This window comes from Martes martes (genome assembly GCF_963455335.1).
Source record: "Martes martes genome assembly, chromosome: 4".
NCBI lineage: Eukaryota > Metazoa > Chordata > Mammalia > Carnivora > Mustelidae > Martes > Martes martes.
In genome coordinates this window covers 164,193,741-164,221,422 of record NC_137891.1, presented here as the reverse complement: position 1 = coordinate 164,221,422, position 27,682 = coordinate 164,193,741, and the positions used below count along the sequence as shown (strand labels likewise).

The 27,682-nt window shown below is 58.7% G+C and overlaps 3 protein-coding genes across 5 annotated transcripts; 2 read left to right on the top strand and 1 right to left on the bottom strand.

Annotated features, from left to right (window-relative positions):
- Positions 1 to 1,927: 1,927 nt before the first annotated feature.
- On the top strand, positions 1,928 to 5,919 carry TEKT2 (tektin 2). 2 transcript variants are annotated; one of them, XM_080801380.1, is made up of 10 exons: positions 1,928 to 1,978; positions 2,758 to 2,969; positions 3,051 to 3,176; positions 3,377 to 3,582; positions 4,355 to 4,498; positions 4,583 to 4,697; positions 4,841 to 4,948; positions 5,063 to 5,206; positions 5,365 to 5,444; positions 5,611 to 5,919. In XM_080801380.1, the coding sequence occupies exons 2-10, from the start codon at positions 2,814 to 2,816 to the stop codon at positions 5,822 to 5,824; spliced, it is 1,293 nt and encodes a 430-aa protein (XP_080657506.1). In that variant the 5' UTR covers positions 1,928 to 1,978; positions 2,758 to 2,813; the 3' UTR covers positions 5,825 to 5,919. The 2 variants fall into 2 exon arrangements, with proteins under 2 accessions (XP_080657506.1, XP_080657507.1); XM_080801381.1 differs by having other exon boundaries at positions 1,969 to 2,075.
- A 689-nt stretch (positions 5,920 to 6,608) lies between these two features.
- Positions 6,609 to 12,010, top strand: ADPRS (ADP-ribosylserine hydrolase). Of its 2 annotated transcripts, XM_080800900.1 has the most exons (8): positions 6,630 to 6,851; positions 7,831 to 7,930; positions 8,024 to 8,173; positions 9,251 to 9,347; positions 9,616 to 9,823; positions 9,926 to 10,110; positions 10,452 to 10,552; positions 11,164 to 12,010. In XM_080800900.1, the coding sequence occupies exons 3-8, from the start codon at positions 8,056 to 8,058 to the stop codon at positions 11,454 to 11,456; spliced, it is 1,002 nt and encodes a 333-aa protein (XP_080657026.1). In that variant the 5' UTR covers positions 6,630 to 6,851; positions 7,831 to 7,930; positions 8,024 to 8,055; the 3' UTR covers positions 11,457 to 12,010. The 2 variants fall into 2 exon arrangements, with proteins under 2 accessions (XP_080657025.1, XP_080657026.1); XM_080800899.1 differs by lacking the exons at positions 7,831 to 7,930; positions 8,024 to 8,173 and having other exon boundaries at positions 6,609 to 6,851.
- A 3,464-nt stretch (positions 12,011 to 15,474) lies between these two features.
- COL8A2 (collagen type VIII alpha 2 chain) lies at positions 15,475 to 18,151 on the bottom strand (the record flags this gene model as incomplete). Its single annotated transcript, XM_080802511.1, has 2 exons — positions 17,940 to 18,151; positions 15,475 to 17,393 (listed from the first exon to the last, which is right to left on the bottom strand). The coding sequence occupies exons 1-2, from the start codon at positions 18,124 to 18,126 to the stop codon at positions 15,475 to 15,477; spliced, it is 2,106 nt and encodes a 701-aa protein (XP_080658637.1). The 5' UTR covers positions 18,127 to 18,151.
- Between the last annotated feature and the right edge of the window lie 9,531 nt (positions 18,152 to 27,682).

Genomic DNA, 27,682 nt, shown 5'->3' with positions numbered 1-27,682 from the left:
CCGATGGCTACCCTAACGGCTCTCCCTAATGGCTCTTCTAACTCCTCCTACTCCTCCCCCTACTTTCCCCTCTCAGCCGCACAGACTAACCTTTAATAGAGGTGGTTGAGCCTGGCCCATACACAGGTGGCCAATGGGATTTCAACTCACCACAGTAAATATATGCGCGCCCCACTGATTGGATGTCTCCATCCGGCCTGGCCCACCCCTATACCCGGGGTTTGCAACTATGTTCCTCTCCTAACCAGGCCCTTACACACACCATCCCACCAATCGCTGGGATGTTAAAACTGAGGACTCTTCTCTCTTTCCACCTGCTATCAGACCGGCCCTTGGCCTCCGGGACAGACTGCCTGGGTTTGAATCCAGGCTCTACCACTGAGTTATGTGACGCTGGGCACGTTCCTCCCTTCTCTCACGGGTAAGACCACCTCCTACGTTCAGCACGGTCCTCAGAAGAGGCCCAAGCCAGCCTGCGGGGAAGAGCAGTCATCTCGGTTTCCAGAGCCACCACTAGAGGCAGTGTGGAGTCGTCACCGAGAGAAGGTGGGACCTGGGTTCCCGTCCCTGCCTTTCCGCAGGGCCAGTCTCTTCAGTTGCCTGCCAAAACAGGGATAGTGCCTTACCTCTCCTATTACTTATGAACATTAAATCTTAACATCTCCCAAGGCCTCGAAAAGTACTGGCAGGGTTGAGTTCTATCTCGTCCTCTTTAAGAAAATGGTTTGGCGGAGCCTGGGTGGCTCAGTCGGGCTCAGGTCATTATTTCAAGATACGAGATTCCCGGCTCCCGGCTTAGTGCCTACACTGCTTCTCTCCCTCTCCCTCTTGCCCTCCCTAATCGTGCTGTCTTCTCTCTAAAATAAAAAAATCTTAAAAAAAAAAAAAAAAGGTTAGATTTTGTAATGTATAGATTGTTGAATTACTATATTATACACCTGAAACTAATAGAACTCTGTATGTAGTGGAATTAAAATTAAAAAAAAAAAACTTAAAACAAGGGGCTCCTGGGTGGCTCAGTGGGTTAAGCCTCTGCCTTCGTCTCGGGTCATGATCTCAGGGTCCTCGGATCCAGTCCCGCATCGGGCTCTCTGCTCAGCGGGGAACCTGCTTCCTTCTCTCTCTCTGCCTGCCTCTCTCTCTACTTGTGATTTCTGTCTGTCAAATAAATAAATAATCTTAAAAAAAAAAAAACTGGGGCGCCTGGGTGGCTCAGTGGGTTAAAGCCTCTGCCTTCCGCTCAGGTCATGATCTCAGGGTTCTGGGATCGAGCCTGCGTTGGGCTCTCCGCTCAGCAGGGAGCCTGCTTCCCCCCTCCTCTCTTTCTCTGCCTGCCTCTATGCCTACTTGTGATCTCTATCTGTCAAATAAATAAATAAAGTCTTTAAAAAAAAAGAAATCTTTAAAAAAAAAACATAAAAAAACTTAAAACAAGAAAAAAAAAAAAAGGCTGGATTTTGAGCTTTGCTTTTAACACCCGTTACCTCGCCCTGGGGATGTGGCCCCTCCAAAAGCAAGCCTCATTCCTTCTGTGCCATCAGGCAGATGGATGCAAATGTTGGGCAAGACAGGACCAAGGGATGTATTCAATCACGTTAAATACAAATACATATCTGGAAGGATATCTGCTGAGTAGTGAGCCTGAGCGGGACATTACTTTTCCTATGTATTACGCATTTGCTTTTAACCTTGTTGATGCATAACTTCTATCAAAATACAAATGTTTAACATGTACATGGAGTGAACGCGACACCTCGATGCGCTCCTCCTCTGGCCCCCTCGGGCGCCCCAGCCCCGCGGCCCCCGCCGCCTTCCTACCCCTTGGGCCTCCGGGCCCTGCCGCCGCCGCGCCGCCGCGCGCTTGCCAAACCAAACACCAGGCAGAGGGAACGCGCGGGCGGAGCGCGGGTGCCTAGCAACCGGGGGCGCCGAACAGAGGAGCCGGGGACGCAGAGCGGAAGTGCGAGCGGGGTTGGAGGTGAGAGGAAGAGAAGAGCGGGGAGGTGGGGGGCTCTCACCCAAGCCGAGGTCCCTCCTTCTCTCCTTCCTCCTCCTTTCTCGGCGCCTGCGGCGGGGTATTAATTCAAACCAAAGATGAGAGGAGGGCTGGGCTGGGACCTAGACGGACCCCATTTCCTCCCAATGGGGACCCTCACACACCTGCCCCTCCTCCCCCACAGAGGGCCAAGGGAGGACGATCAAATGGGCAGGAAGCCAAGCCCCCCCCCCCCCCCCCCCCCCGCCAACTCCCTAGTGCCAAGCCATGTCCCCTGCAAAACTAGCTCGTTCTCTTCCTGGAGAACAGGGTTCCTTCTCTTAGATTCTCAGGGTCCTGGTCCAAAGTTGGGACGAACAAAGAAAAGACGTTTCCACAAGACTTGGTTGCTGGAAGTAGGGGTGGAAACTGAATTAAGGGCTATTTTTTCCTGCTAAGCGCCCCAACCCCCAGCCCCACTAAGGGCTTGGCAACACACACACACATACACACACACACACACCCCAATGGACTCCACTGTTCCCTTTCACCTGTTCCAGGACCAGCAGGGTCCAGGAGTTTGTGTCTGTGGATGGATGGGGGGCAGGAAACTTAGTGGACACCTCTCACAAAGCTAAGTAAAGCCAGGGCTGTTCCCGAGCCAGCTTTCTGCAGGAAGGGGCTGGGAGCAAAATGGACAGGAGCATATACTTTGGAGGGGGGGTTTGATCTAGGACAGTATCTCCTGAGTGGCCTCCTGCAGCCTTGCTTTCCCTCTCCAGCGGAGGTGGGTGACTGGAACAGGCCTCGGGTGTTCTGACCCCTCAATCCCTGCGCCATGGCCACACTGAGCGTCAAGCCCAGTCAGCGCTTCCGGTTGCCAGACTGGCACACCAACAGCCACCTGCTGTCCACCAATGCCGAGCGGCAGCGAGATGCTTCACACCAGATCCGCCAGGAGGCCCGGGTCCTTCGCAATGAGACCAACAACCAGGTTGGAGGCCAGAGCCCTACTGGGTGGGCAAAGGAAGAGCCCCAACCCCGCACCTTCTTTATCCGGCTTTGTCTCTTCCAGACCATTTGGGACGAACATGACAATAGAACTCGACTGGCGGAGAGGATTGATACTGTCAACCGTTGGAAGGAGATGCTGGACAAGTGTCTGACAGATTTAGATGCTGAGATCGATGCCCTGACCCAGGCAGGGAGCCGGGGCAGGGAGCTGGGAGACCCTGTGGCCAGGGCCTCCCCACCCTCCCCGCTTCAGGGTCCGCACACCCTTGACGGGGGTGTTGGGTGGCATGTCCACTGAGTCACTCACCAGCCCTTCTGCTAAAGTGGGGATGAGAGCTGCTTCCCAGGGGATGGCCACACGAGTGTCCCGTGCCCTCTCTTTTCTAGATGAAAGAGTCGGCAGAGCAAAACCTGCAGGCCAAGAACCTGCCTCTGGATGTAGCAATTGAGTGCCTGACCTTGAGGGACAGTCGACGTGACATTGATGTGGTGAAGGACCCTGTGGAGGAAGAGCTGCACAAAGAGGTGGAGGTCATTGATGCCACCAAGACGGCCTTGCAACAGAAGATTAGCCAGGCCTTCGAGAAGCTCTGGTAAGGGAGATCTATCATCTCCACGTTCACCTGCACTTGAAATCTGCATGTCTTTCTTTCTTTCTTTCTTTCTTTCTTTCTTTCTTTCTTTCTTTCTTTCTTTCTTTCTTTCTTTCTTTCTGTAAGATTTTTAAATCTATGTGTTTGAGAAAAAGAGAGAGAGCAAGGGGAGGAGCAGAGGGAGAGAGACAAGTGAACTCCGGGCTGAGCGCAGAGCCCAGCGCGGGGCTCGATTCCACGACCCTGAGATCATGACCCAAGCAGAAAAAAATTGAGAGTCAGACTCTTAAGCGACGGAGCCACCCAGGCGTCCCAAGGCTGCATGTCTTCCACATGAAACATGTATTATGGGTAATGAGCAGTGGGCTCTTGGGCTCCCTTCTGACCCTGCCGTGCCCATCTCGGAAACCACCGACTGACTGTAGCTCCCACCGCCTGGACGCGGTCTCAGAACACTTCCCACCACCCTGCTTTAGGCAGCCATTAACAGCTGACTGGGAGCAGGAGAGATGAAGCCCATTTGCCACCACCCCTGGGTACCCTCTCGTGTGTGAGTGTGTATGTGTGAGCCCACACATGCATGTGCCCCCGGGGGCGTGTGCAAGCAGGCAGGGGTCCGCTTTCTGTCTGTAGGGCGCTCCTCCAGCTCTGCCAGTTTTTGTCTCCACGGTCACCCCAGCTGGCCCAGCCCTCAGTGTCCCTTCAGGACCACGGGGGCTGTGTCCTGGGGCCTTGGCGGAATGGTCCCTGATCGAGTCTGTTCCCTCCCCAGCCTCCTGCAGGAAGTCCGACAGCAGCTCAACTCTGACCATCGGGACAAAATGGAGACACTGGACATTGACAGAGGCTGCCTCTCTCTCAACCTCAAGTCCCCAAACATCTCTCTGAAGGTTAATCCCACACGTGTCCCGAATGGGTAAGAAGAAGTGTTTCACTCGGTTTCTCCTCCCCGCCTCACAGCCCGTACTCTTCTGAGCCCAGTGTTTACTGCCGCTCGCAGCTCCTCCACCCTCCAGCAATGGGACGACTTCAGCCAGTTCAACAAGAGCCGCGCAGAGGCTGAGATGAAAGGGGCCGTAGAGCTGAGGGAGGCCATCGCCCTAACCATTGCCGAGGTGACCCACCACTCCCACACCCTGCTCTTCCAGGGCCAGCTGGTGGCCACGTGTTGTCCCTCCACACCCCCCCAACTTGAGCGATTCCCTCAGATGGCCCCAAGCTTACAGCCTCCCCTTGGCCTGCCTATCCTGTCCTTCAGACCAACAATGAACTCGAAGCCCAGAGGGTGGCCACAGAATTTGCCTTCAGGAAGCGGCTACGGGAGATGGAGAAATTGTACAGTGAGCTCAGGTGGCAGGAGAAGAATGTGAGCCTTCTCGGTTTCGTCCCTGGGCCCCGGGGTTCCTCCTGTGGGATGAGAGCCAGGGTTCAGCTGGTGGGTGGGCTCAGCTGGTGGAGACCAGTCACTCTGTCCCTGCAGACCTTGGAGGAGATCGCCGAGCTGCAGGAGGACATCCGGCACCTGGAGGAGGATCTGCGCCGAAAGTTACAGAACCTGAAGCTATGCCATACCCGGCTAGAGTCCAGAACTTACCGGCCCAATGTGGAACTCTGCCGGGACCAGGTGCGAGGGTACCCCCGTGGGGCACTGGCCCCCCTCTAAGGCTTCCTCCGGATCACACCCCCCGGCACATATCCCTGGAGAAGCAGGGGTGCTGGTGGAGGGAAGTATCCAAGCCCATAGACTGACCTGGGCCTCCCAATGCACCCCTCTGCCTCTAGGCACAGTACGGCCTCACTGACGAGGTTCACCAATTAGAGGCAACCATCACTGCCCTGAAGCAGAAGCTGGCGCAAGCCCAGTAAGTTTGGGGAGTGGGCAGGGGGCGTAGGAAGACACCTCCCACCCATGGGGCCTTTTGCAGCCTGCTGGCTTCCCTGGTGTCTTTCTTCCTGAAGGCCAGTGAGTTTGGCCTTGACCTCCCCTCGTGGGGCAGGGATGATGGGTTGTTCATGCCTCCTCCCCAGGGATGCTCTGGAGGCTCTCTACAAGCACCTGGCCCGGCTGCAGGCGGACATCGACTGCAAGGCCAACTCCATGCTGCTGGACACCAAGTGCATGGACACCCGCAGGAAGCTGACTGTACCTGCAGAGAAGTTTGTGCCCGAGGTGGACACCTTCACCCGAACCACAAACCGCACCCTGAGTCCACTCAAAACCTGCCAGCTGGAGCTGGTCTAGTCTTGGGGGGCTGAGGGATGAGGGAGGGGTCCACGGGGAGATGGAAGAGGGAGGGGGTGGAGAGAATAAATCTAATAAATGTGGTTCTCAGTCCAAATGCCTTTCTGCTATCCCTGCATACAGTCAGCGGGGAGTGAGAGGGCTCTTGGCCCTGCTGTATATGGAGGGGTGAAGTTGGGGAACATCATTCCTCAAGCTCTATGTTCTAAATCTGAGTCTTTCCCTCCTCCCTCCTCAGGGAACCCCTCTCTGGGCCAGGCTGACATCCCCCTGGGCTCTAGCACCATGAGCTCTCATCATCTCGGCCCCAGCTTGACCCTTGCCTGCTCTCTTGGTGCCTAGGGGAAGCCCAGGGGAAGCGGGGTAGGCTAGGATCACAGCTTGGGGGTAGGGACCCCTGGTCTGAGGGAGCCAAGAGCTGGGACAGCAGTGGGAAGGTGAGCTTGGAGCAGGCCACAAGGAGCTAGGGTGGGGGTGTGGTGGAGACAGTGGCCTGAAGGCCAGGGCTGCAAGGGTCCGATGGTCTGGCTCTGGGCCCTCCTCTCGCCTCGGGGAGAGATGGGCCACCCTCCCGCCCATCTGTGAGCCCATTTACAAGTGGGGAGAATGGGGCTAAAGCAGAGGCCTGGCCCAAGCCAGTACAGCAGGACTTGGGAGCTGCAGCTCCGGGCCGCTGGGCGGCGCTGTGGGCGCGGAGAGGTGCCGCGGCTCCGGGCCGCTGGGCGGCGCTGTGGGGCGGGCGGGGTGGGGGGGCGTTGTCGTGCGGCGCGCGCCGGACGTACCGGAAGTGGCGACTGCTCCGCGCGGATGGCGGCGGCGGCGGCGGCGGCGATGACGGCTTCGGGCTGCGCGGGGGCTGGGGCGGCCCGCTCCCTCTCCCGCTTCCGAGGCTGTCTGGCCGGCGCGCTGCTCGGGGACTGCGTGGGCTCCTTCTACGAGGCGCACGATACCGTCACCCTGACGTCAGTCCTGCGTCATGTCCAGAGCCTGGAGCCGGACCCGGGCTCGCCGGGGAGCGCGCGGACAGGTGGGCGGGGCCGGGTGCACGTGGGGACGGGGTCCCCGGGGGCCTCGGGGCAGGAGGGACAAGCCTCGGAGGTGAAGCTGCCCGGAGCTACCGGGGCCGGGTCTGGAGGAGCCGCGGGCAGCTCCGACTCAGCGCGTCAGAGTCCGAGTCCCAGCTTCTCTCGTCTCGCCCGGAACGTTCCCCGGTGCCGGTCCTGGCAAGCCGGTCCTTCCAGCCGTGCAAGCCGGCAGCCTGCGCGTCTTTCCCCTGCATCGCGCCTGGTCCACCCTGTGCACCACCAGTCCATTCTCCACGCAGCAGGGAGTGATCTCGAAAGAGACGTGACGGGCCTCCCCCGCTGGAAGCTTTGCCGTGATTTTCCCTTACTCTCAGTATAGACCAAATTCCTTAACATGTCCTACCTGGTTGGTCCTCACCTGATTCCCTGTTTCACTTTCTGCCACCCTTGGCCTTGTTTTCTGTGCTCAGCTACTCTTAAACCAGCTTGCTCTAGTCCAGGTCTTTGCAGTGCTGTCCCTTGTATATAAAGCCAGTCTCCTCCCCTTGGGCAGCCAGGTCCTCACCCAGATCTCTGAGGTCAAGAAGAGGATGTTTCTTGGAGAGCATGTAGAATAGTAAGAAGAAGGGACCATACTCGGAACCCTGGAGGAGCAAAAGGAGCTAGACTTGGAAAGGGTTTGATGGGAGTTGAAGCAGGTGGGTAGGATAGCAACAAAACCTGGGAGAATTTCAGGATGGTCACTGTGTCATGCTACAGAGAGGTTAAGGAGAGGGAAGTCTGGGTTTTAAAAACCATTTCAGTAGAATATTGAAACCTGGAAGTAAGGTGTCGGTGAGTTAGGAGGAAGTAGAGAAAGGACATAGAGTAGATGGTGTGATGAAGAGAAACTGGAGCTGTGGTTGGGGCAAAGACAGGATGGAGGGATGGTTTTTAATTTCATCTTTGCTTTGATGTTAAGATGAAGGAAAAACATTTTAGGTGTTTTAGAACCTTTTGGATGCAAGTAGCAGAAAACTCAGCTCATAATGGCCTAAGCAAAAGGAGAATGCGTTGGCTGGCATAACTGAGAAGTCCTCAGGTAGGTCTGGCTTCAGGTGGAGCTGAATCCAGGGGCTCAAGCCACGTCCTTAAGACCCAGCTCCCCTCCTTATTCAGATCCCTGTTCTGACAGGTTGGCTTCACTCGCTCTGGCAGACCCTCCGCATGGGGTGGCCCCAGCAGCTTCAGCCGAGGAAGAGTCTGTCTGCAGCAGCCCCAGCAGAAATACCAGACCACATCTCCTCAGTCTGGCTTGACCATCTGACCATCCCTGAACAAACGAGTAGGGCGTGCTATCTAGGAGGCTAGTGGTGGTGTGAACCTTATGCTCCAATCACATGGGCTGAGAAGGGTAGAGAAGTGGTTCCTTGGGGAAGCAGAGTGCAGGGACCAAACGAAGAGAGCATGGGTGCTACCCCACCACACAGGAAGAGGTGGAGGGGAGAGGAGAGGAGAGGAAGAACAAGTTCACTGGGAAGCTGGGCTGGGTGGACTGGAAGAGAAACTCACTTGGTCAAGAGGTAACAGGAGAGTGTAGCTGTGGGTAGGAGACCTGTCGACCCCTCTTCCTAGTGAAGCCAGGATGGGAGCCCTCTAAAGAGTGAAGGGGGGAGAAAGAAAGAGTGAAGGGGAGTAAGTGGGGCTGGGGGCTTGCTAGGGAGTGTGCTTCCTTCTCTGTAGCCGTCTCTTCCTTCAATAAAACCAAGTGCCACCGGTCCCTTGCCGGCTCCCAGCCTACTCGGGACGTCTTCATAGGACCAGCGTTGCTGTGTCAGAAGTGCCAGAGCAGTAGTCCCGGGCACCCAGAAGAAGGAGCGGGGCTTGAGGAGGGAGGGTCCCAGACTCCAAGGTTGGTTCTAGGGATGTGGAGGGCAGTGGTGGGATATAACAGGGAAGGGCTTTGAAGACCAAGGCAGTGAATTTAGCCTAATCCTGAAAGCAACAGACAGCAATTTTGAGCAGGAGAGAGATGAGGAAAGGGATAATTCTGCTTTTAGGAAGAATTGTCTGGCTGCACATACAGGTTGGGTTGGAGGTTGGGTGTGGTGCAGGAGAGCTATATGGTCATAGCAGTCAGAGGGGAGCAGAAGATTTGCCTTCAGAAATCAGCAGGTTGTCGTAACTGATCCGGAATAAAGAATTGCTGAGAATCCCAAGGCCTGGAGCCCAGGAAACTGGGTGGAAGAGAGAGAGGGAGGTTCGGTCAGTAGAGCATGTGCCTCAGTCTCAGGGTCATGAGTTCAAGCCCCACATTGGGTATAGAGCTTACTTTAAAAAAGAAAAATAGCGGGGGGGCCAGAGCCCCCACCTTCAAGCCCTGCAGCACAATCTCACCCTCACCCCCACCCTGTCCCTACAGAAGTGTTGTACTACACAGACGACACGGCCATGGCCAGGGCCCTGGTGCAGTCCCTGCTGGCCAAGGAGGCCTTCGACGAGGTGGACATGGCTCACAGGTGAGGGGGACGGACCTGGGGGGAGGCAAAGCAGGTGGACTGAGCATCTGCACTTCTTGGCCAGAGCGATGCTGCAGGTGCGCGCTGGGGCTCCAGCTCTTGGCACGACGCTGGCACTGTGTGGCTTCCCAGGGCAGAACCGACCGCACCGGGGGTATGGGCCTCAGTCCCTAAGACTTCCTCTTTTCCCAGGCCAGCCAGAGCTCTCCTCTCCCAGCCCCGACACGCGTCTTTTCAACCCTTGTCCTGTCTCCCTTCTCTCTACTAGATTTGCTCAGGAGTACAAGAAGGAGCCCGACCGGGGTTACGGCGCTGGAGTGATCACTGTCTTCAAGAAGCTCCTGAGCCCCAAGTGCCGCGACGTCTTTGAGCCAGCCCGGGCCCAGTTTCACGGAAAAGGCTCCTATGGCAACGGGGGTGCCATGCGGGTGGCTGGCATATCCCTGGCCTATAGCAGTGTCCAGGATGTGCAGAAGGTAGTCCAGGCGGGCCGGCTGCTGGGCGTTCCCCTCCCTCCCTCTTCTCTGCAGCCCGGGTTCTGTGACAGCGCGTCTTTGCTCCTACTGCCTCTGCCCTAGTTTGCCCGGCTCTCAGCCCAGCTGACACACGCCTCCTCCCTGGGTTACAACGGTGCCATCCTGCAGGCCCTGGCTGTGCACCTGGCTTTGCAGGGGGAGTCGTCAAGTGAGCATTTCCTCGAACAACTCCTGGGCCACATGGAAGAGCTGGAGAGTGATGCCCAGTCTCTCTCAGATGCCAGGGAGTGAGTATGTGGGATGGAGGCAGGCTGGAAGGGCGTTTGGGGGTGTGCCTGCCTTGTGGGGTCCTCCGGCATTGCCACAGGCTGAAATCTTTCTTTTTTAATTGCAGACTTTTAGGAGGGGTGGGAGGAGCCCCTTTGCCTTGACTCTGCGTCGAGGCTCTTAGGGTACCAGAGACTGAGACGAGCAGCTCATCCCCAGCGCTCTCCTACTTCTTGTCAGGACACCTGTGCTGGGTGTCAGCCTGATCACCTCCCGCCTCCCCCTCCCACACCTCTTCCCCTGCCTCCCATCTCCACCCTGCTGGCTCCGACCTCCCTGAAATCTCACCCCTGACCCACAGGTTGGGCATGGAGGAGCGTCCCTACTCCAGCCGACTGAAGAAGATTGGCGCTCTTCTAGAGCAGGACTCTGTGACCAGAGAGGAGGTGGTGTCCGAGCTAGGTGGGTATACCCTCACGCCCGTCATCCTCGGCTAGTCCTGGGCTTAGGGACAGAACGGGAGCCGGGAGGCCTGCCTGCTGTCCCATTTCTTGCCCGAGGCTGTGGGGACAGTGGAGCCCGAGCTGTGCCATCCTTGGCAGGGCTGGGAACACCTCCTTGCTGGGGTTAACTCCAGGGCTGCCGCGCCGCCAGCCTGGCTACTGAGCGTCCCCCGGAGTGGCAGGTGGCCGTTATTTTTTACAGTTGATGTCGATAAACGGTACTTGTTTATAGAGCACCTGTACTGTGTTCTGGGCCCCATATGGAACACTCTCCCTGTGGCCCATTTCACCCCCACACCAGCCCAGAGAGTCGCTGCCTTTATTCCCTCTCTGCCCGAGGAGTCAAATCCCAGAAACCAGAATCTCAGCCATGAGGGAACTTGCGTGGTCCCATGCTAGCAGGAGGGAGAGCCAGGATTTGAACCTGGGTAGTCTAAGTCTAGAGCCTATGGTCTGAATCACAGCCCAGCTTGAAGCTGAGAGTATTGACTTGGGGTGAGTGGTGGGAAGATGGCTGGGGACATAGAGGGTGGAGGAATGTGGGGTCCCCATGTGCTGGCTTCCCTGCAGGCAATGGCATTGCTGCCTTTGAATCTGTGCCCACTGCCATCTACTGCTTCCTGCGCTGCATGGAGCCTGACCCCGAGATCCCCTCTGCCTTCAACAGCCTCCAAAGGACTCTTATCTATTCCATCTCGCTCGGGGGGGACACAGACACCATTGCTACCATGGCTGGGGCCATTGCTGGGGCCTACTATGGGATGGAACAGGTGCCAGAGAGCTGGCAGCAAAGTTGTGAGGGCTATGAGGAGACAGATGTCCTGGCCCAGAGCCTGCACCGTCTCTTCCAGAAGAGTCCATGAGGGCCTCAGCTGCTGGGACTCCGCCGTGTCCAGCCGGCCCAGCTGCAGCTCAGACTGGAGATGCGGCAGTTCCTCGGGCACGGGTCCGTGCCTCCGTCATCCTGCAGTGGGGGCAGAGCACACGGCTGGGCCGGGGTCCTGGGGGAGTTGATCAGACAGTGAGTGGAGGACTGGTACCTCCCTGGTGCTGGGTTCCGGGCTCACTGCCGAGCCTGGGGCCTTCCCGGCTCCCTGGGCAGAGGGGAGGGATTAGGACAGGTTTTATTTTGGAGGGGTACCAGTGGCATTTTCCTGTCTTACCCAAGACGTGGGATGTTGGGGCGGGGGCAGAAATGATTGGCAGTGGCGCTGCTACTTCTTGTTGAGATGTGGCCAGTCTGCCAGAAAGCATGGCTCTGGCTGGGTGGAGCCCTGGGCAATAGTATGTTCATGTGGGTCGGGGAAACCAGCCCTGGCATCCAGCTGATCTAGATGCATACCTGGCCCTTGGCTGTCATGGGGCATGTTAACAGCTTCTGGCGGAAGTCACAGCAATAAAACAGTTTTTGGTAAATCCTGCCACTGGTGCCCATGTTTCTCCTCGGCCCTGAATGAATTTCCTCCCCCTTGTACCCCCGTGACCTTTTCAGGCCATGTATCTCTTCATCTGCTCTACTGGGAGCCAGTAATGGAAGGCTGTGGGGTTTTTGGGCAGATCCCTCCAGTTCTTCCAAATGGCTGTGCTGTTCAGCCAGAAGGGCTGTGCTTTTTCCTGTTGGAGATCATTCAGAGTGACCCAGGCAGTGGGCAGAACAAGCCAGATGTCCCTGTTCTGTTGGCTGACTTCTTCATAGGTTGTTCCCCAAATAGGACCCACGTCCAGCTGGCCAAAGAGCAGGACCCCAGTAGGAGGGTGCAAAGGGCACCCCCTCCCACCAGATTGCCGACCCTCAGGTGAGGTGGGTGCATCGTGTTGGGGTCCTAGGTGGACTAGGCCTGTCTTTATCTTGAGCCCCAGTCAAAGGCCTTGGCTTGAAAGGAAGTTTTACACACCATTTGTTTAGAAGAAAAGAAAATCAAAAGGGAGAAGACCCCTCCCCTCCAACTAGGGATGTTTTCCAGTTATCCTTCCAGGCTCAGTGGAGAGAGAAGCATGCCAAGCTCTGACACTAGCCTGAGGTCTGAGGACTGATGGGCAGGTCTGCTTTCAGCTGAGATGGTGTCCTGCCAGGCTGGGGCAAACCACGGGGCTTTTCAGAGCTTGGATTGTTTCAGGTTTGCTGCCCCCATTCCTCTAGCCAGGGACAGATCTTTACTGCTGAGCAGAGCAGGCTGTAGGCAGGTGATTTCTGCCGCGGACAGCCCCCCTGAGTCTGGCCTTCAGCAGTGGGCCTGGCACTGGCCCCCACCCTCAAGATCAAAGATTCATGATTTCATTCATAATTTCTATCAAATGTTGAAACTTGGTCCCTGGGACCCTGAGCCAGCTGTCATGCTCCACTACCCCGAGAGCTCGCAGGAATGTTCCAGGGAAGCTTGAAGCATCTCCCCCAGCTCCAGTCACTGGCTTGCTTTGATTGCTTAAAATGCCTCTTGGCGTTTCCGTGGTGCAGAGGTTTGGCAGCCTAGGAGCACGGAGCATTTCTGACGTGGCGACAGTAGCCCGGCTGGGGGCCTGGGAAGGAGCGCATGCTCCTTGAGAGAAGGCGCAGAGCAAGAGCCCCAGAGGCTTGAGAACCCCCTGCATCGCTGCCAGGCCCGCATGGCGCTGTTCATACAACAGGTTTTATTGGGGTTGTGTCAGTACAGACAGTCAATACTGCTGTTTTTCTTTTCAAAAAGAAGTCCCACCCCCTTTTTTGATTCCCAAGTGCATTTTTCCCAAATCTGTGACACAGGGCACATAATAGATATGTAGAGAACTAAGCTTCCTATACCAGGTTAGAAATGAAATTACTAATGAAAACATTCAAACCTTAATCTTAAAAAAACAACAACCTAGGAATCAGAATATAAAAATGCACCAAAGTACCATAGTTTTCATAGTTAAAACTTGGCATCGTTTATCAAAGCTAGTCAAGTGGACACCTGGAACTAAAATCCCATAGACATTTCGGAAACACCAGCCACCCCTCCCCAAAGGCTTCTGGAATGACATTTAGCAGAAGCTAAGTTCTGTGAAACAGCTCTTTTTCTGGCTCCCCCAGTGCCCACCTTAGTCCCCTGGGCTCCCCCTCAGAGGTGATGAATTTCCACCCATTGGAACCCCTCCCTAGCCGGTCAGATGGTGGTGGCTTTGGCCCAGGAAGGAGGCTGAGCAAAGGACCCCACCAGGCTTGGTGTGACTCCTTAGTTCTCTGGGGTGTCCGGGATGAAGCAATCCACCGTGAGGCCCAGCCAAAGGCTGTTCAGGTGTCCCTTGCACAGCTTTGGGTTTCACTTTTGGAAGACAAAGCGAGCAGTCAAGGGGCCTGCTTTGTTGGGAGAAGTGGGTTGGGAGGAGGCCGGTCCAGGGGCCCAGAGCTCAGCGAGCCAGAAGTTGGCCACCACCGTGTCCAACATGGACAGTCTGGTGCCGGCCAGAATCGGAGCAGTACAAGACCACACTGCGTGACCCCAGTTCACATTTGGTACAGAGAAGTGGGTTGGCTTGGGGCAGGCTGAGGGAGAGGCGCCGAGCCCCACCCCCTGCCCCCGGAAAGTGGCCATCTTTGCCCCAGCATTAATCTCAGCTTTATCCACTGAGCTTGAACTAGGAGATAGAGGGATCCTGCCCGTTTCCTGCAGGGGGTACTCTGCTTGGGGAAAACAGCAGAAACATCCAGAGTCAACTCATTCCAAAGGGGACTGTTGGCACCCTTTTCCTCAGAGTCTCAGCCTTCTGGGCCCTAATCCTGCTTAGAACAGGAAATTGGAACCAGAGGGGAGAAAGAGAGGAAGCCCCCTCAGATTAACCCCTCTAGTAGACACACATACCCACCATATGGTTCTTGTTAAGGAGAAGCAAGGGGGAGCCTTCTTCATCCCCAAGCTTGTGTGTACCTTGTTCTGAGGGCCGAAAAAGAGGCTCTCTGCCTTGGGGACACTTGGTGGGGGGCAGGATACCTTACAATTTTGTATGAAGAAATCAGCCCTCCCCCAGCAGGTGAAAGGAGAGGGAGGTTACTTGAGTCAGTCCTGCCCCGTCCCTGCTGTGGCAGTCAGTCCCCAAGGGCTTGCGCGACTGCCCTTCTGCTGAGCAGAGCCAGTCGGTGGGAGCAGCCTGGGAGATGGAGGCGGACGTGAAGGGCTGCCATCGGGCCCCAGGTCCGTGCTCCTCCCGTCACAAACCACCGCTCCTGTGGCTGCAGCTGGAGCAGAAACGGGGTTGGCCCTTCCCAGGACCCTGCAGAGAAGGGGCCGAGCTCCTGCACCTGCCATGGACAGGCCTGTTGCCACAGCATCACGCTGGGGGTGCGGTCCTGGCAAGGTGTCCACTCTAGCCACCTCGATGCCCCCCACCCTTTGCTCTCCCCTGGAAGCAAAAACTCTTCATGGGACCCACCATCCGCTGCTGGAAGTCCCAGGGGAGCTGGAAGAGCCCCAGCCGAGATCCGAGGTGCCGTCTGGGGGCCAGCAGGAAGGGCAAGGTTTGGGCCTGTGTCTTCCTGGGGGAATGGAATGGAGAGCTCAGTCCCCTCAACGCTCTGACCCAGAGAAGCAGCATCCTTCCCCACCCAGCAGAGCCCAGGACTCCTGAGAGGGCCGGGGGCTCCGACAGCGGGGCTGAGTGTCCTGGGGGCCTGCCTACTGCAGGGGCACAACCCCCACGCTGCACAGACACTTGGGGGAGAGGAACTCAGGCCAGCCTCTTCCAGAAACCACCTCAGCCTGCGTGGAGGGAGAAACCAAACCAGTTTCCTCGGGCCAAGGCCACGGCCGCCTCTGCTTCCGCATCTGTTCAGCCTTTGGTTTTTTCTTTAAATGGAGGTTCTTGTAACTGAGAAGGTCTCTCTACCACTAAAGAGGAGGAGGCCAAGGAGGCAAGGCCCCCGTGGTGTTATGTGGGGCAGAGCAAGAACCCTGAAAAGGAGGAGTGGATATACTCAGTGGAGTAGAGGCCGTTGGCCTGGTCCGACGGCATCTGCACCCAGACCTGGTCGTTGGGCCGAAGCTGGAGCACGGCCCCACCAGATGCCTGGTCCAGGTAGCCCTTCTTGTACTCGTCGTAGGTGTACGTGGCTGGCACGTTGTTCTTGTACAGCGCCACCCACACGTTGGTGCCCTTGACGTGCACGTGGTAAGCAAAGTAGTAGACCCCGCCCACAGGGCAGGTGAAGATGCCGGTGGCTGGGTTGTAGCCACTGTGGCCATTGTAGAGAGTCCGGTCAAACTTGACAGGCATGCCCGAGGCGGGGAAGGGTGAGGTGAGTACGGCGGTGAAGGCGGGCGTGGCGTGGGCCGACAGCTCTCCCAGCCCGAACTGCGGCTTCCCCCCCTTGCCCAGCACAGCGCCCTCCACGCCACCGTTGGGCAGGTGCAGGCCAGCGATGCCAGTCTCATCAAAGGCCCCTGGGGCGCCAGGGGGACCGGGAGGCCCGGGAGGCCCGGGAGGGCCAGTGAGTCCTGGGGAACCAGGGACCCCAGGGGGCCCTGTAGGCCCAGTCACTCCCGGTTCCCCCACTTTCCCCTCGCCTGGGGGCCCTGGCAAGCCGGGTTCACCCTTCAGGCCTGGCAGTCCTTGGGGCCCGATAGGACCAGCTGGGCCCTGGAGCCCTGGGATTCCTGAGGGGCCCCTCAGGCCCGGCTGCCCAGGGAGCCCCAAGTCACCCTTCTGTCCCAGGGCTCCTGCCACCCCCGGTCCCCCAGGGCGGCCCGTGAAACCCGGCTCACCTTTGGGCCCAGTTGGTCCAGGGGGCCCATGGGCCCCAGGAAGTCCCCTCTCTCCTGGGGGCCCAGGTTTCCCAGCCAAGCCATTAGGTCCCTGGTCACCCCGAATTCCAGGCACTCCTGGGGGTCCTCCAGGCCCTGTATCCCCCTTGGGCCCAGGAGGCCCACGTCTGCCAGGGAGTCCTGCAGACCCTGGAAGTCCTGGGGGCCCCCCAAGGCCCTGTGGGCCTTGCTCCCCTGGCTCCCCATCCTCACCTGGCTCACCCCTGTCCCCCAAGAGGCCTGGGACCCCAGCTGGGCCCCTGTCCCCCTTAGGGCCTGGCAGTCCTGGCACCCCATAGCCAGTGGGGCCTATCAGACCAGGGGGCCCCCGGGTTCCTGGCTCCCCTTTGGCTCCTGCTGGGCCCTGTGGCCCTGGCAGCCCTGCTGCCCCTGGGACCCCCACACCATCCACCCCGGGGGGCCCTTTTGGGCCCAGAGCCCCTGGCTCCCCCCTGGGTCCCGGTACTCCCGGAGGCCCCGACTCACCCTTATCTCCAGGGGCCCCAGGAAGCCCATCCAAACCTGGTTTGCCCAAGCCAGCTGGACCAGGAAGGCCAGGGGGTCCAGGGGCACCACCCTGCCCTGGGGCCCCAGGTAGCCCTGGCTGACCCACTCCATTATCCCCCTTGAGACCTCGATCACCTGGGGGCCCTGGCTCCCCCTGGGGCCCTGGCTCCCCTCCAAATCCTGGGGGCCCTGGCACCCCTTGGGGGCCTGGCTTCCCAGGGACAGCAATGCCTGAGGGCCCAGGGAGGCCAGGAGGTCCTGGGGGCCCCCGAAGACCCTGGTCCCCTCGTATCCCTGGCTCGCCCTGAAGCCCTGGCTGTCCTGGTGGCCCAGCCTTGCCCGGGAGCCCTGGGGGACCAGCCTTGCCCATCCGGGAAAAGCCAGGGGGGCCGGCGGGGCCAGGCTGTCCATGGAGTCCTGGCTTTCCGGTGCCTGGTTTTCCTGGGAAGCCAGGAGGGCCAGGGGGCCCCCGAGGCCCGGGCTTCCCAGGCGGACCAGGCTCGCCTTTCAGGTCCATTGGCAGCAGCGGTAGAGGCATTTCTGAGGAGGAGAGAGAGAGAGAGAAGGGGCCATCAGGGGCCCCGCCCGTGGAGACGCGGGTCGCATCTACCCACGCCCTCGTGGGGCAACACTACATCTGCTCATAAAGGCCACACCCGCCTCCCCCTCCGAGCACTCATGGAAGATGGGGTTTAGGGGTTTAGGTCCGGCGGCCCTCTTGGGGGCTCCTAGCACCCGACATACCCAGACGGGGCCTTCCCCAAGATCTTGGAGTGATTCCCATCCCTGCCCGACCTGGCGGGTGGAGTGGCCGCCAGGTGGCGCCAGCAGCCCTCCTTGGAGCCCGTCCCACTGCCCCCGACCCAGCCGGCTTCCGCCCCGCCCCCTCCCCACCCCCGCCGAAGACCACCTCTGTCAGCGGGGCGCGGGGCGCGCCCCACTTCCGGCCGCTCCGAGGTCGGAGGCTCCCGACCACCGTCAGGAGGAAAAGGGAAGGGGGGTGTAGATCTCAGGTGGAGATGGAGAGGCTGTGACTGGAGGCCAGGGAGGGGCTGGTGGGGGGTCAGGAGGCAGGGAGGCGCTCACCCAGGTACTGGCCCTTGCCCTCGCGGAAGGGCGGCCCCACAGGTCCTTTGTGCATGGGCTGCACGTACTTCACCGGCGCGTAGCCCGCGGCCCCGCCGGCCCCGCCTCCGGTGGCCGCCCTCTGCCCGCACCCCAGCAGCAGCAGCAGCAGCAGCAACGAAGACAGGGGCGGCAGAGCCCCCCGCATGGCGTCCGCGGGCGTGCTGCAGGGAGGAACGGAGAGGAGCCGTCAAACCTGCCCCCGCGTGGCTTTGCACCAGGCCCAGGGACTCCCCAAAAGATCCGAATGGAGGTGCTGTACACGAGCAACGCCCGCCGTGTCCGAGTCTGCGGGAGTCACCCTGAAGCTCCCGCAAGCCCGCCCGGGGCTCTCCATACGCACGTCCCCTGGGACCCTCTCCCCTGGACAACAGCCGCCCCCATGCCAGCGGTTTGGCAGCCAGACGCCCCTGCAGAGCACGCATCTGACCTTGGCACACCCCTGCTGAGACCCTTGGATGACAAGACCCACTACCATGTGCTGGGCCTGCTTTCTGCCGGGTGGCGGGCTGAGTTCTCCAGAGACAGGAACTCCCTTAATGCTCTCAGGACTTGAACAAGTTATTATTTCTGTCATCCCCATTTTCCAGATGACAAAACTAAAGCAAAGGGCAGCAGAACTGGGGTCTGCCTGAGGTCTGCCTGACTTTCCATTACATTGATGAGTCCTCCTGGGGCTCTCCTCTGCCTTCAAGATCAAGGCTGTGGTGCCTAGTAGGGCATTTAAAGGTAAAGACTAAAATCTAGTCTGTGCCTGTCTCCAACCCTATCACCCACCACCCCCTTCTCTGCCTCTCCACTCCACATATCTTTGCCCCCGACACCAGGCAGCCTGACACTTCTGGGCTTTTGCCCCTGCTGTTTCTCTGCCCTCGATGTTCTTTCAATTTCCTACTCGTCGTCCTTCAGGGCGCTGGGACCTGCCACTTTCTCCTCTCGAAAGCTGACCCCTCACCCCTTTGTGTCCCTGCCTAGCCCTGTCACAGCCTGGAGCTCAGGACGGAGAACAAGGCCTGGGTGGGGAAGAAGCACAGACTAGACACGCAGCCTGAGCCTTCCACTCTGGGAACCTGTTTCCTCAGGGGATAAGATGTCCTCACAACACAGATGTGCATCCTCGGCTGAACGGACAGACTGCGGCCGAGTTACCCCGTGGGACAGGATTCAGCCACTCAAAGCAATGATGTGCCGCTTCGTGCTGGGACCCGGGGAAATCTTGAAACCATCATGCTGAGTGAAGCAGTTGGTCACAATCATATCAGACATGATTCCATTTCTGTGACGTGTCCCGAAGAGGTAAATGTAAAGAGACAGAAAGTGGACTAGTGGCTGCCTAGGGTTGGTGGGGAGAGGAGAAGGGAGCGATCACAAAGTGGGCAGGGTTTCCATTAGAGGTGATGAAAATGTTCGCAAATTGACTGTGATGACAGCTGCCGACATCTTAAAATACATTTAAAAAAACTATTGAATCGGACACTCTAAATGGGCCAAATGTATGATATGTGAATTGTATTTCAAGGAAGATGTCATTTATTTCTTTGAGAGAGAGCGATAGCGAGAGCGCGCGCGAGCACGAGCAGAGGGGAAGGGGCGGAGGGAGAGGGAGAAGCAGACTCCCTGCTAAGCAGGCCTTCATCCCAGGACCCTGGGACCACGACCTGAGCCGAAGGCAGACGCTTAATCGACTGAGCTGCCCAGGCGCCCTGAGATGTCCTTTTTGAAAAGCTGTACTAACACCCTGCTTCTCGGGGCAGCCTCGGCAGTTGGAGACACTACCAGGTGCCCTTCCATATTGGAATGAGATACTCCGGGGCACTTGGAACATCCAAGGAAAGTCCCACGGCCCCTGCCTCCCTGCTCCGGCTCCCCTCCCCCCGGGGGCCTCTCCACACCTGCGCCCAACTGCAGGAGGGTCTGCAGGTGGGTTGTGTACCCCCGTACCCGGGGATGCATGTGGGGAGCAAGGCCTTCCCCGGGCCTGGGCTAGGTCCTGAGGTGCGGTTACGTTCCTCCCAGCTCAGTATCACACTGAGCTCCGAAGAAATGAATGCAGGGCTCCAGAGAAGGCTGGTGAATCTGCCAGCCCAGCTCTGCCATCAACCTGTCTTGTGACCTTGGGCAGAGAGATGTCCCTCAAGCTCCCCCCCGCCACCGAGCACCCGAAACTGGAACGTCCGCCACCTGCGGGGGTCTCCAGCCCAGGGCTCAGCGGGCTCCACCTCACTGAGTCCTCCCATTCGCCCGAGGCTCATACTGGTCTTACCCCCGTTTTGTAGATGTGGAAACGGCAGCTCAGGCAGTGCGAACCTTGCCTGGGACACCACCCTCACGGGCACCCTGTTCCGTCTGCACCGTGACTGACACCTGGACTAAGAGGCCGCAGCCTATGGGCTCGGCCCTCGGAGAGGTCTGGCTGATGGAGGCTCTGGCCGGGCACTGCCCTAACCTTGCAGCCCTGAGAGGCTTGCCTCTCCTGCTCTCCACGTGAGGAAACACACACTGTCCGAGCCCCTAACTACACCACATGGTCCCACCTCTCTGGAGAAGGATGAGGGCCCTCCTGCACTGGCCATCTGCGTTGGGCGGGGGAGGGGAGGGAGGACTGGAGTGGGGGTCCTCACCCATACACACAGCCAGAATATTCTGCCTGGTGGGTGGGCAAGCAGGCAGAGGGGGCGGAGCTTGCAGCAGAAAACAGGGAGAGGTGAGGGGGCAGTTCTGGCCTGGGTAGGCCATAGGCCAAGGTCATGGCACTGCCACCTGTGGGCTCAGGACAGCCTTGGCTCTGGGAGCCTTGACCCTCTTCCCATACGGAGCTGAGGCCAGTGAGGGGCGAGAGAGGGCAGATCAGGCTCAGCTGGAAAGTGGCTTAAGGCAGAGGACTGTGGGGGAGCACAGGCAGGCAGGACACCAAGGCAAGAGCCCCAAGTCCAGCCAGGAGCCCAGGCAATCCCCCGCCCCTAGCAGGCTCCCTACCTTCCAATTTCCTTGGCCATGCCAGGCTCTGGCAAGCATGCCTGCCTCACCCCCTGTGCCTCGTGAGCTGAGCTGTCTCGGCTGATGGTGACAGGATGGCTGCAGGACCCAGAGCAGATGTCCCCTCTGCAGGGAACAGGGGCTGCAGAAGGATGGCAGCTCCCACTTGCCGCTCCAGGGCCTCCGGGCAGGCACCAGCCTAGCGCTTTGTTCAATAAATGCTTCCATTCCCACAAGGCCCCTGGGAAGGAGGACCCCCACACACACACCCCACTTCTCTTTCCGCAGATGAAGAGCCCGATGTTCAGGGAGGTACAGCGATGTGCCCGAGGGCGAGAGCGGGCAACCACATTTGAGCAGAGGTCCGTGAGAACTGCCAGACGGAGGCAGCCAGGACAGGGCAACAGCTAAGGCAGACAGACAGACAGGCTCCAGGCTGCCTGCCTGCGTGTTTGAGGAGAGAACATCACTCCAGCTCCTGGAGGGAAGGATAGGGAGCTGAGCAAGCCCATGGCCTGGAGAAGGAGTGTGCCGAGCCTGTTCACGGGGCTGCCGAGAGGGACCATGTCCCTGGAACGGCCCGTCGTGACAGCCTCGTGGGACACACTGCCCCCAACCCAGCCACCCTCAAAGCTGAGGGTGCCTGGGTGCTCCGAGTCCCCTGCCTCCTTTCCACTGGCCCACCTTGCCCCCAGCACCCTGAAGCTCTGTGCCTTCTGCACATTGGCCTCCAGACTCTGACTTATCCTTGCACTTATCCCCGGGAAGCCTGTCAGGCACTTGTCCTGGTCCCCACCCAGGCCTGTAAGCCCCGTCACAGCTCTGTAGCCCTCTTTGGCTGAGTCCCTCTCTGTCCCCACTCTATGCCCAGCACAGGACTTGGCTGGCACACAGTGACACTTGACAGAAGTTGGATGCACTCAGGTCACTAGGAGTTTAAAGACCACACCGATAACTTCCTCGCTCCTTTTCTTTGTGCAGATACGTGTCATCGCCCTGGGAGGCCCCCTCACCCTGGCCCAGGAGGACACAGGTCAGCTAGAATGGGAAGAGGTGAGGACACACTCACATGGCCTCAGTCAGAGAACTTGAGCTAAGAGCAGCCTGCGCAGGAGGGAAAAGTGCAGAGGAAAGAACAATTCATCTGCTTGCTCCTTGTTCTCCCCTCGAGCAGCAGTGGCCAAGCAGTGTCAGGGCTCCAGGCCGGCTCTGCTGTGCGACCTTGGGCAAGCCATCACCCTCTCTGGTGACCTCTGAGGGGGGAAGGCAGGAGCCGGGGCAGCTGGGAGGAGGCCCAGCTGGCAGGGGCATGAGGTGGGCTGCGGAAGGAGACGCTGATTCAGGGGATGGAGCAGTGGCGGCGGCCGAGGAGCCGAGGTGTTTGCACAGCTGCAAGTCCTTAGTGGGGATTTCCCCCTTTTCAACAAATCCCCGTAAAACAGCGTTTTGTCCAAGTCAGCGTTTTGTGGCAGCCTGGGCCTCCTCCTGGGGCGGCCAAGGAGGCTGGCTGGGAGCACAGAGAGCTCCAGGGTCTTTCAGACCCATTCGGGGTAGGGGGAGGACGGGGCGCCGGCAGCAAGAAGTGCCACCAATAGAGACCCCTCTCCTCCTGGATCGGGTTGCGGGAGGGGAAGAGCCATCAGCTAACAGTGACCCCTCCCCGCCCGCGCTGGCTCTCCGGGGGTCCTGTCCCAGGGGTGATCAACAGAGGCCCCCCCCATCCGACGGAGTGTAGAGGCCTGCCTACTCCCCGTCCTCCCATTTCACAGACGACCTACCAGAGGTCCAGATGGAATGGGGGGGCGGTGAGGGAGAAGGCTCCCAGGGGACCATGCAGGGGGTAGCCAGTGTGGCCTTGGTGGCCCCCCTCCTGGGCTGGGGGGTGGACAGAACACAGCCCTGCACATTGCAGCCGGGCTGAGGGAACGTGGGGAGCCACAGCAGCCCCGGGGCCGCCAAACCACAGGTATGTTATGAGACACTTCCTGTTGTGGAGACATTTCTGCGGGATCGGGATCGCCGGCCCCGCTTGCTCCCCTGGTGCCTCCGGTCTCCCCACCGGCCCAGCCTCCTTCTCTGCTGTCTCCCTGGGTCTCTGGCCCTGACTCATTTCTCCCGGTCTCTGTCTCTCTCTCCAGCCCTGTCCCTGCCACCTCAACAGGTGAGCTGCAGTTCTTGCTCTGACTCTCTCTTGGGGGTCCGGCCCTGGGGACCCCAAAAGCCCTCCTACCTGCCGGCAGCCCCTGGACTCCTGTTCCAACACAGCTGCATATGAGCTGTGTGATTTGGACAAGCGACTTAACCTCTCTGAACCTCTGTGTCCTCACGTGTGAAAGGATTCCCTGAGGTGATCGAAGCCATTGTCCCCTCCAGGTGTGCCGCTCTGTCCTATTACTCTGAAGGCCAGAAAGTTCTCCCTTCGGTCTCACTTCAGTTTCTCTTGCTGCAAACCAACAGCTTCTCCAACCCTTAAAAAACTCAGCTGACTTGCTGCCAAAGGCCAGGGCCTTATGAAAGTTCCAGAGTCAATTTTCTGGTCTTCCAGGCCTTTCCCCTGACGGGTCCAGAAGTGGGACGGACCGGGGGTCCCACGGCCGGCTCAGGACTAGGGTGCACTCATGGGTCTCACACAGGAGCAGAGGAGCTGCCCTCCTCACCCACTGGGCGTGATGCCCGCCCCCCATTGCCCAGCAGGCAGCTCCCCAGGCCCTCCTCCCCCACCTCCTCCCTAGCTTGTGGGAATTGAGGAGCTCTTTCCTGTCCTCCTTTTTGTTTTCTTCTTTATATTTTATTTATTCATTTGACACAGAGAGAGGGAGAGAGAGAGCGCGCGCACAAGCAAGGAGGCTGGCAGGCAAAGGAAGAGGTAGAAGCAGGCTTCCCGCTGAGCAGGGAGCCCAACTGGGATCATGACCTGAGCTGAAGGCAGAGGCTCAACTGACTGAGCCACCCAGGCACCCCTCCTGTCCTCCTCTACTGACTCTCAGATGAAAAGGGTGCGTGCCTATTCAAGGCCCAGCCACCTCCACACCCCTTCCCCAGGGCCTCCCACTGTCTGCATACAATCCCCACCCCCATCCCATCTCCAGCCTCTCCATCACCTGTCCACACAGGCCCAAGTGACCCCTGACGCCAGCCCCCCTCATCTCTCCCCAGCCTTCTCAGCCAAGTTCCTTCACAGACAAGGACTGTCTCTAAACCTCACCCCGCTCTCTGCTCCCTGCCCCCCACAGTGCAGAATCCTGCCTGGGGGCCTGCTTTCCTCCTTCCTGGAAAGGCTCCTCCTCAGATTCTCCACTCCCTTCCCCTGCCCACTCTGCAGACCCAGGCTTGCCCCAGGGAGCTGGCTCAGGCCTCACCCCTTGTCTCTGGATGTTTCTTCTACAGTTTTCAGCTCTTGCCAGGCCTACAGTCCCAATCCCACCATTGAGGCTTACCACATCTGTCTCCAGGTATGACTTCGCCCTGAGCCCGACTCTGATGTTCAACTCCGAGCTGAGCATTTTCACCTGGCTGGCCCTTAGACACCTCTGCCCGAACTGCGGTCATTATCTTCTCCCCATTACTTGCTCTTTCTCACTCCCAAGTGCCCAGGCCAGATATCTGGACATCACTTCTGACCTTCCTTCCTTACAGGGCAGTGAGGAATCTCTCTAGCCTGTACAGGGCCTTAGCGCAATTAGAAAGGGGTACCCCTCCTTCCAGCAGATTCGGGTACGTTCATTGTCTTGCCTTTCCTGGGTGCCCTTGTACAGTAACCAACCTGTACAACTGTACCTGACAGCTCTGTTCCTTTACACACCCAATCCAATCCTGTAGGCTCTCCTCTACCTCTCTCACTTCTATTCCTTCCTCTCTCTCCCCATAATGTCTGCCCTAATACAGACCTTATACTCTCCCAACACACAGCGCAGGAAAATCCCAGCCAGTTAGTAAAGGTTTGTTATATTAAGTCGCCAAATCCTCGCCTGCATGATCATAGCAGCCTCCCCCCCATCCTCACTCAGCTTCTGTTTTTCCATAGATACTCCAACAACACTTTTTAAACTTCAGTGTGTGTCAGATAAAACACAGGTTCCTGGGCCCCATGCCCAGGGATCCTGATTCAGTGGGTTTGGGGTAGGGCCCAACATCTGCATTCCTAACAAGCTCCTAGGTGAGGTGATGCTGCCTGTGTGTGGACCACACTTTGACACAGTTCTGCCCATGGCCCTCCCCTGCTCTGGATTCTCCAGTACCTATTCTCCCTAGTACTGACTTGATAAGTTCCACATTATTCTGCAATTTGAGTGGCTTCGTGGAGGAGGAGGCATACTTCAGACCCAGTAGGATGTGGATGAATTAAAATGGAGGAGGTGGAGCGGGCAGAGGTTGATGGTGAGCTTGGCAAAACCCTGAGATCACGACTGGGTCACACACTGAGTTAGAAGGGGCAGGGAGCAGCTTGCTACAGGTGCCACGTGGGTGTGTGCCGCGCCCATCTGTGCCCCTTCCTCTGTGTCTCGGTGTCACTAAGCCCAGATCCTCACCTGCCTGTGCCTCTCAGGCATTTCCCGAGTGTCTCTCTCATCCCGTCTCTGTGTCACTGTCCTATTTCTGCCCATCTCTGGGACCCCTTTTGTCCCTCTCCTCTCCTCTGTCCTTGAACCTCGATCCCCGTCTGAGTTCCAGCCTCTGTAAGTCTCTAGCTGTGGGTCACTTGATGGGACCCTCTGGAAGGCCAGCGGTTATGGCCCTAATGCCCATGCTGACATCAGGTCTGGGTCTGACCTCACTAGGTGAGACTTGTGGAGTCCAGCGCCTACAGCGCCCGTGAGCTGAGCTCTCTGTCCTTCAGGATCAATCGGAGACTCCGAACCCCTCACATCTCAAAGCACAGGCACGAGGATTGCTCTAAAACCAAAGAACCACCTGGAATCTGGGACTTGGGGGGTGGAGAGGGGAGCCAGGTGGGGGCAGGGCTGCCTGGGGGCCACCTCAGCGTCCAGGTCGATGGCAGGACTGAGGCACTGCTCACTGCCCACCCTGCCTCTCCTACCAAGCCTCAGATCTGCTAAGAGTCCCAACATCCCTTCCCTCTGCAGGTGAGGCTCCCAGACACAGGGGCTCAGCCTGGGAAGCGGTGGTGTAGGGAGGCTGGGAGGGAAAGTCAGAGCTCTATAGCCCAGAGTAGTAATGGTGGAACATTTCAGACTAACAGCAGCACATCCAAGAGGCAGAGAACTTCGGGTCTGGAACTTGACAGAGAGAGGCATGGACTAGAGATAAAAATAGGCCCTCACCAGCCAGGTTGCTGTAGCCTGGACAAGGGCCATGGATTCTCCCTTGGGGAGAGACCCACATTTAGGGGTGGGAGGAGCCCCCTGCAGCCCTGAGCCCCAGTGTCCTCATATCCAGAAACCTCAGCCTGTTCATTATTTCCTTCTACCTGCTTGCCTGCCTGCCTTTGCCTCACAGCCCTCTCTGCCCAGAGTTCCCTTCCTATCTTTCTCCTCCAAGCAAACATGTTATTCCTCATTTAAGACAGCTCACATGCTTCCTCCTCCAAGCAGCCTTCCCTCAGCTCCTCCTCCTGGGCACCTCTCCCCGCCCAACCCCTGCCTCATCCCTGACCGGGGCTTGGCACACAGTAGGTGCTCAATAGGGTCTGCAGCCTGGGTGTGCGAGCTCCAGGCCTCAGACAACCCCCTCCCACCCCACCTCCAGCCACGCCCACAGGATGGCTTCCCAGAGGCCTTTGTTCTTTGTGGTTCGTCCAGAGTCCTTCTCAGCTCTGGGCCATAGGCGGCTCGGGCGGCATCTCCCTCCCCACAGAGGATGAGGTCCATCTCCCCGGCTCCAGCGGCTGCCCAGCTCTGAGAGTAGAGGGTAGAAGCCCCACTACTCTCCTGGGGAGAAGTATCTTGGGGCAAAAACTCTTCCAGGGAGGAAGGAACAGCCAGCTGGGGGCAGAAGAAGAAGAGGCCCAGCAGTGGGCAGGACTCAGAGCAGTATGTGTCCTCAGGCAGGTGGCCAGGGTCTGGTCCTTCCCTGCCAAGGGGCTCAGGCCTCAGCTGCTGACATCGCTCACTTCCCAGCACAGGCCTTGAACTTCCTAGCGGACAGAACATGGAAATGCTCCCCCCGCCACAACTGCCAGCCCCCAGCCATCCCCAACCCCCTGCCTGGCCTTCAGGGCAGCCAATCCCTCGCCTTCTGGTTCACATTCGCAGCCTTTTCCGGAGCGCCACCCGCCGCCCGCTGCCTCCTCGCGCCGGCCAAGATTCCAGAGCCTTCGCGGCTTCCCTGCTCGGTGGCGGCGGCAGGAGGAGCCGGGCTGGGCTGGGAGGGGGCCTGGCAGGAGCGCCGCCAGGCCACTGCACCCGGGCAGGCCAAGCAAACACAGGCCCCGCCAAGGAGCTGGGGCGAAATAGTTCACAAATGAGAAAAAGCTGCTTCCGAGTTGGGCTGGGGTTTTAAAGCCCGGGCCACAGGGAGCTGAGGTCACCTGTGTGAGAGGGGCTGCCCGCTAGGACACCCTGAGCCTGGGAGAGGCTTCTGCTGCAGCAAGAGGGAGCCAAGTGAGACAGCAGCAAGCACCGGCCTCATCCAGCGGCGGCTGTCAGAGACCCTGCCCCCACATCCAGCTTACCTCTCAGGTCCCAGGGGCCTCTGGAGGTCCCAGCAAAGCCAAGGCCTGGGGATGAAAGAGGAAGACAGACAGTGAGGAAGCTGCCGGGAGCCCAGAA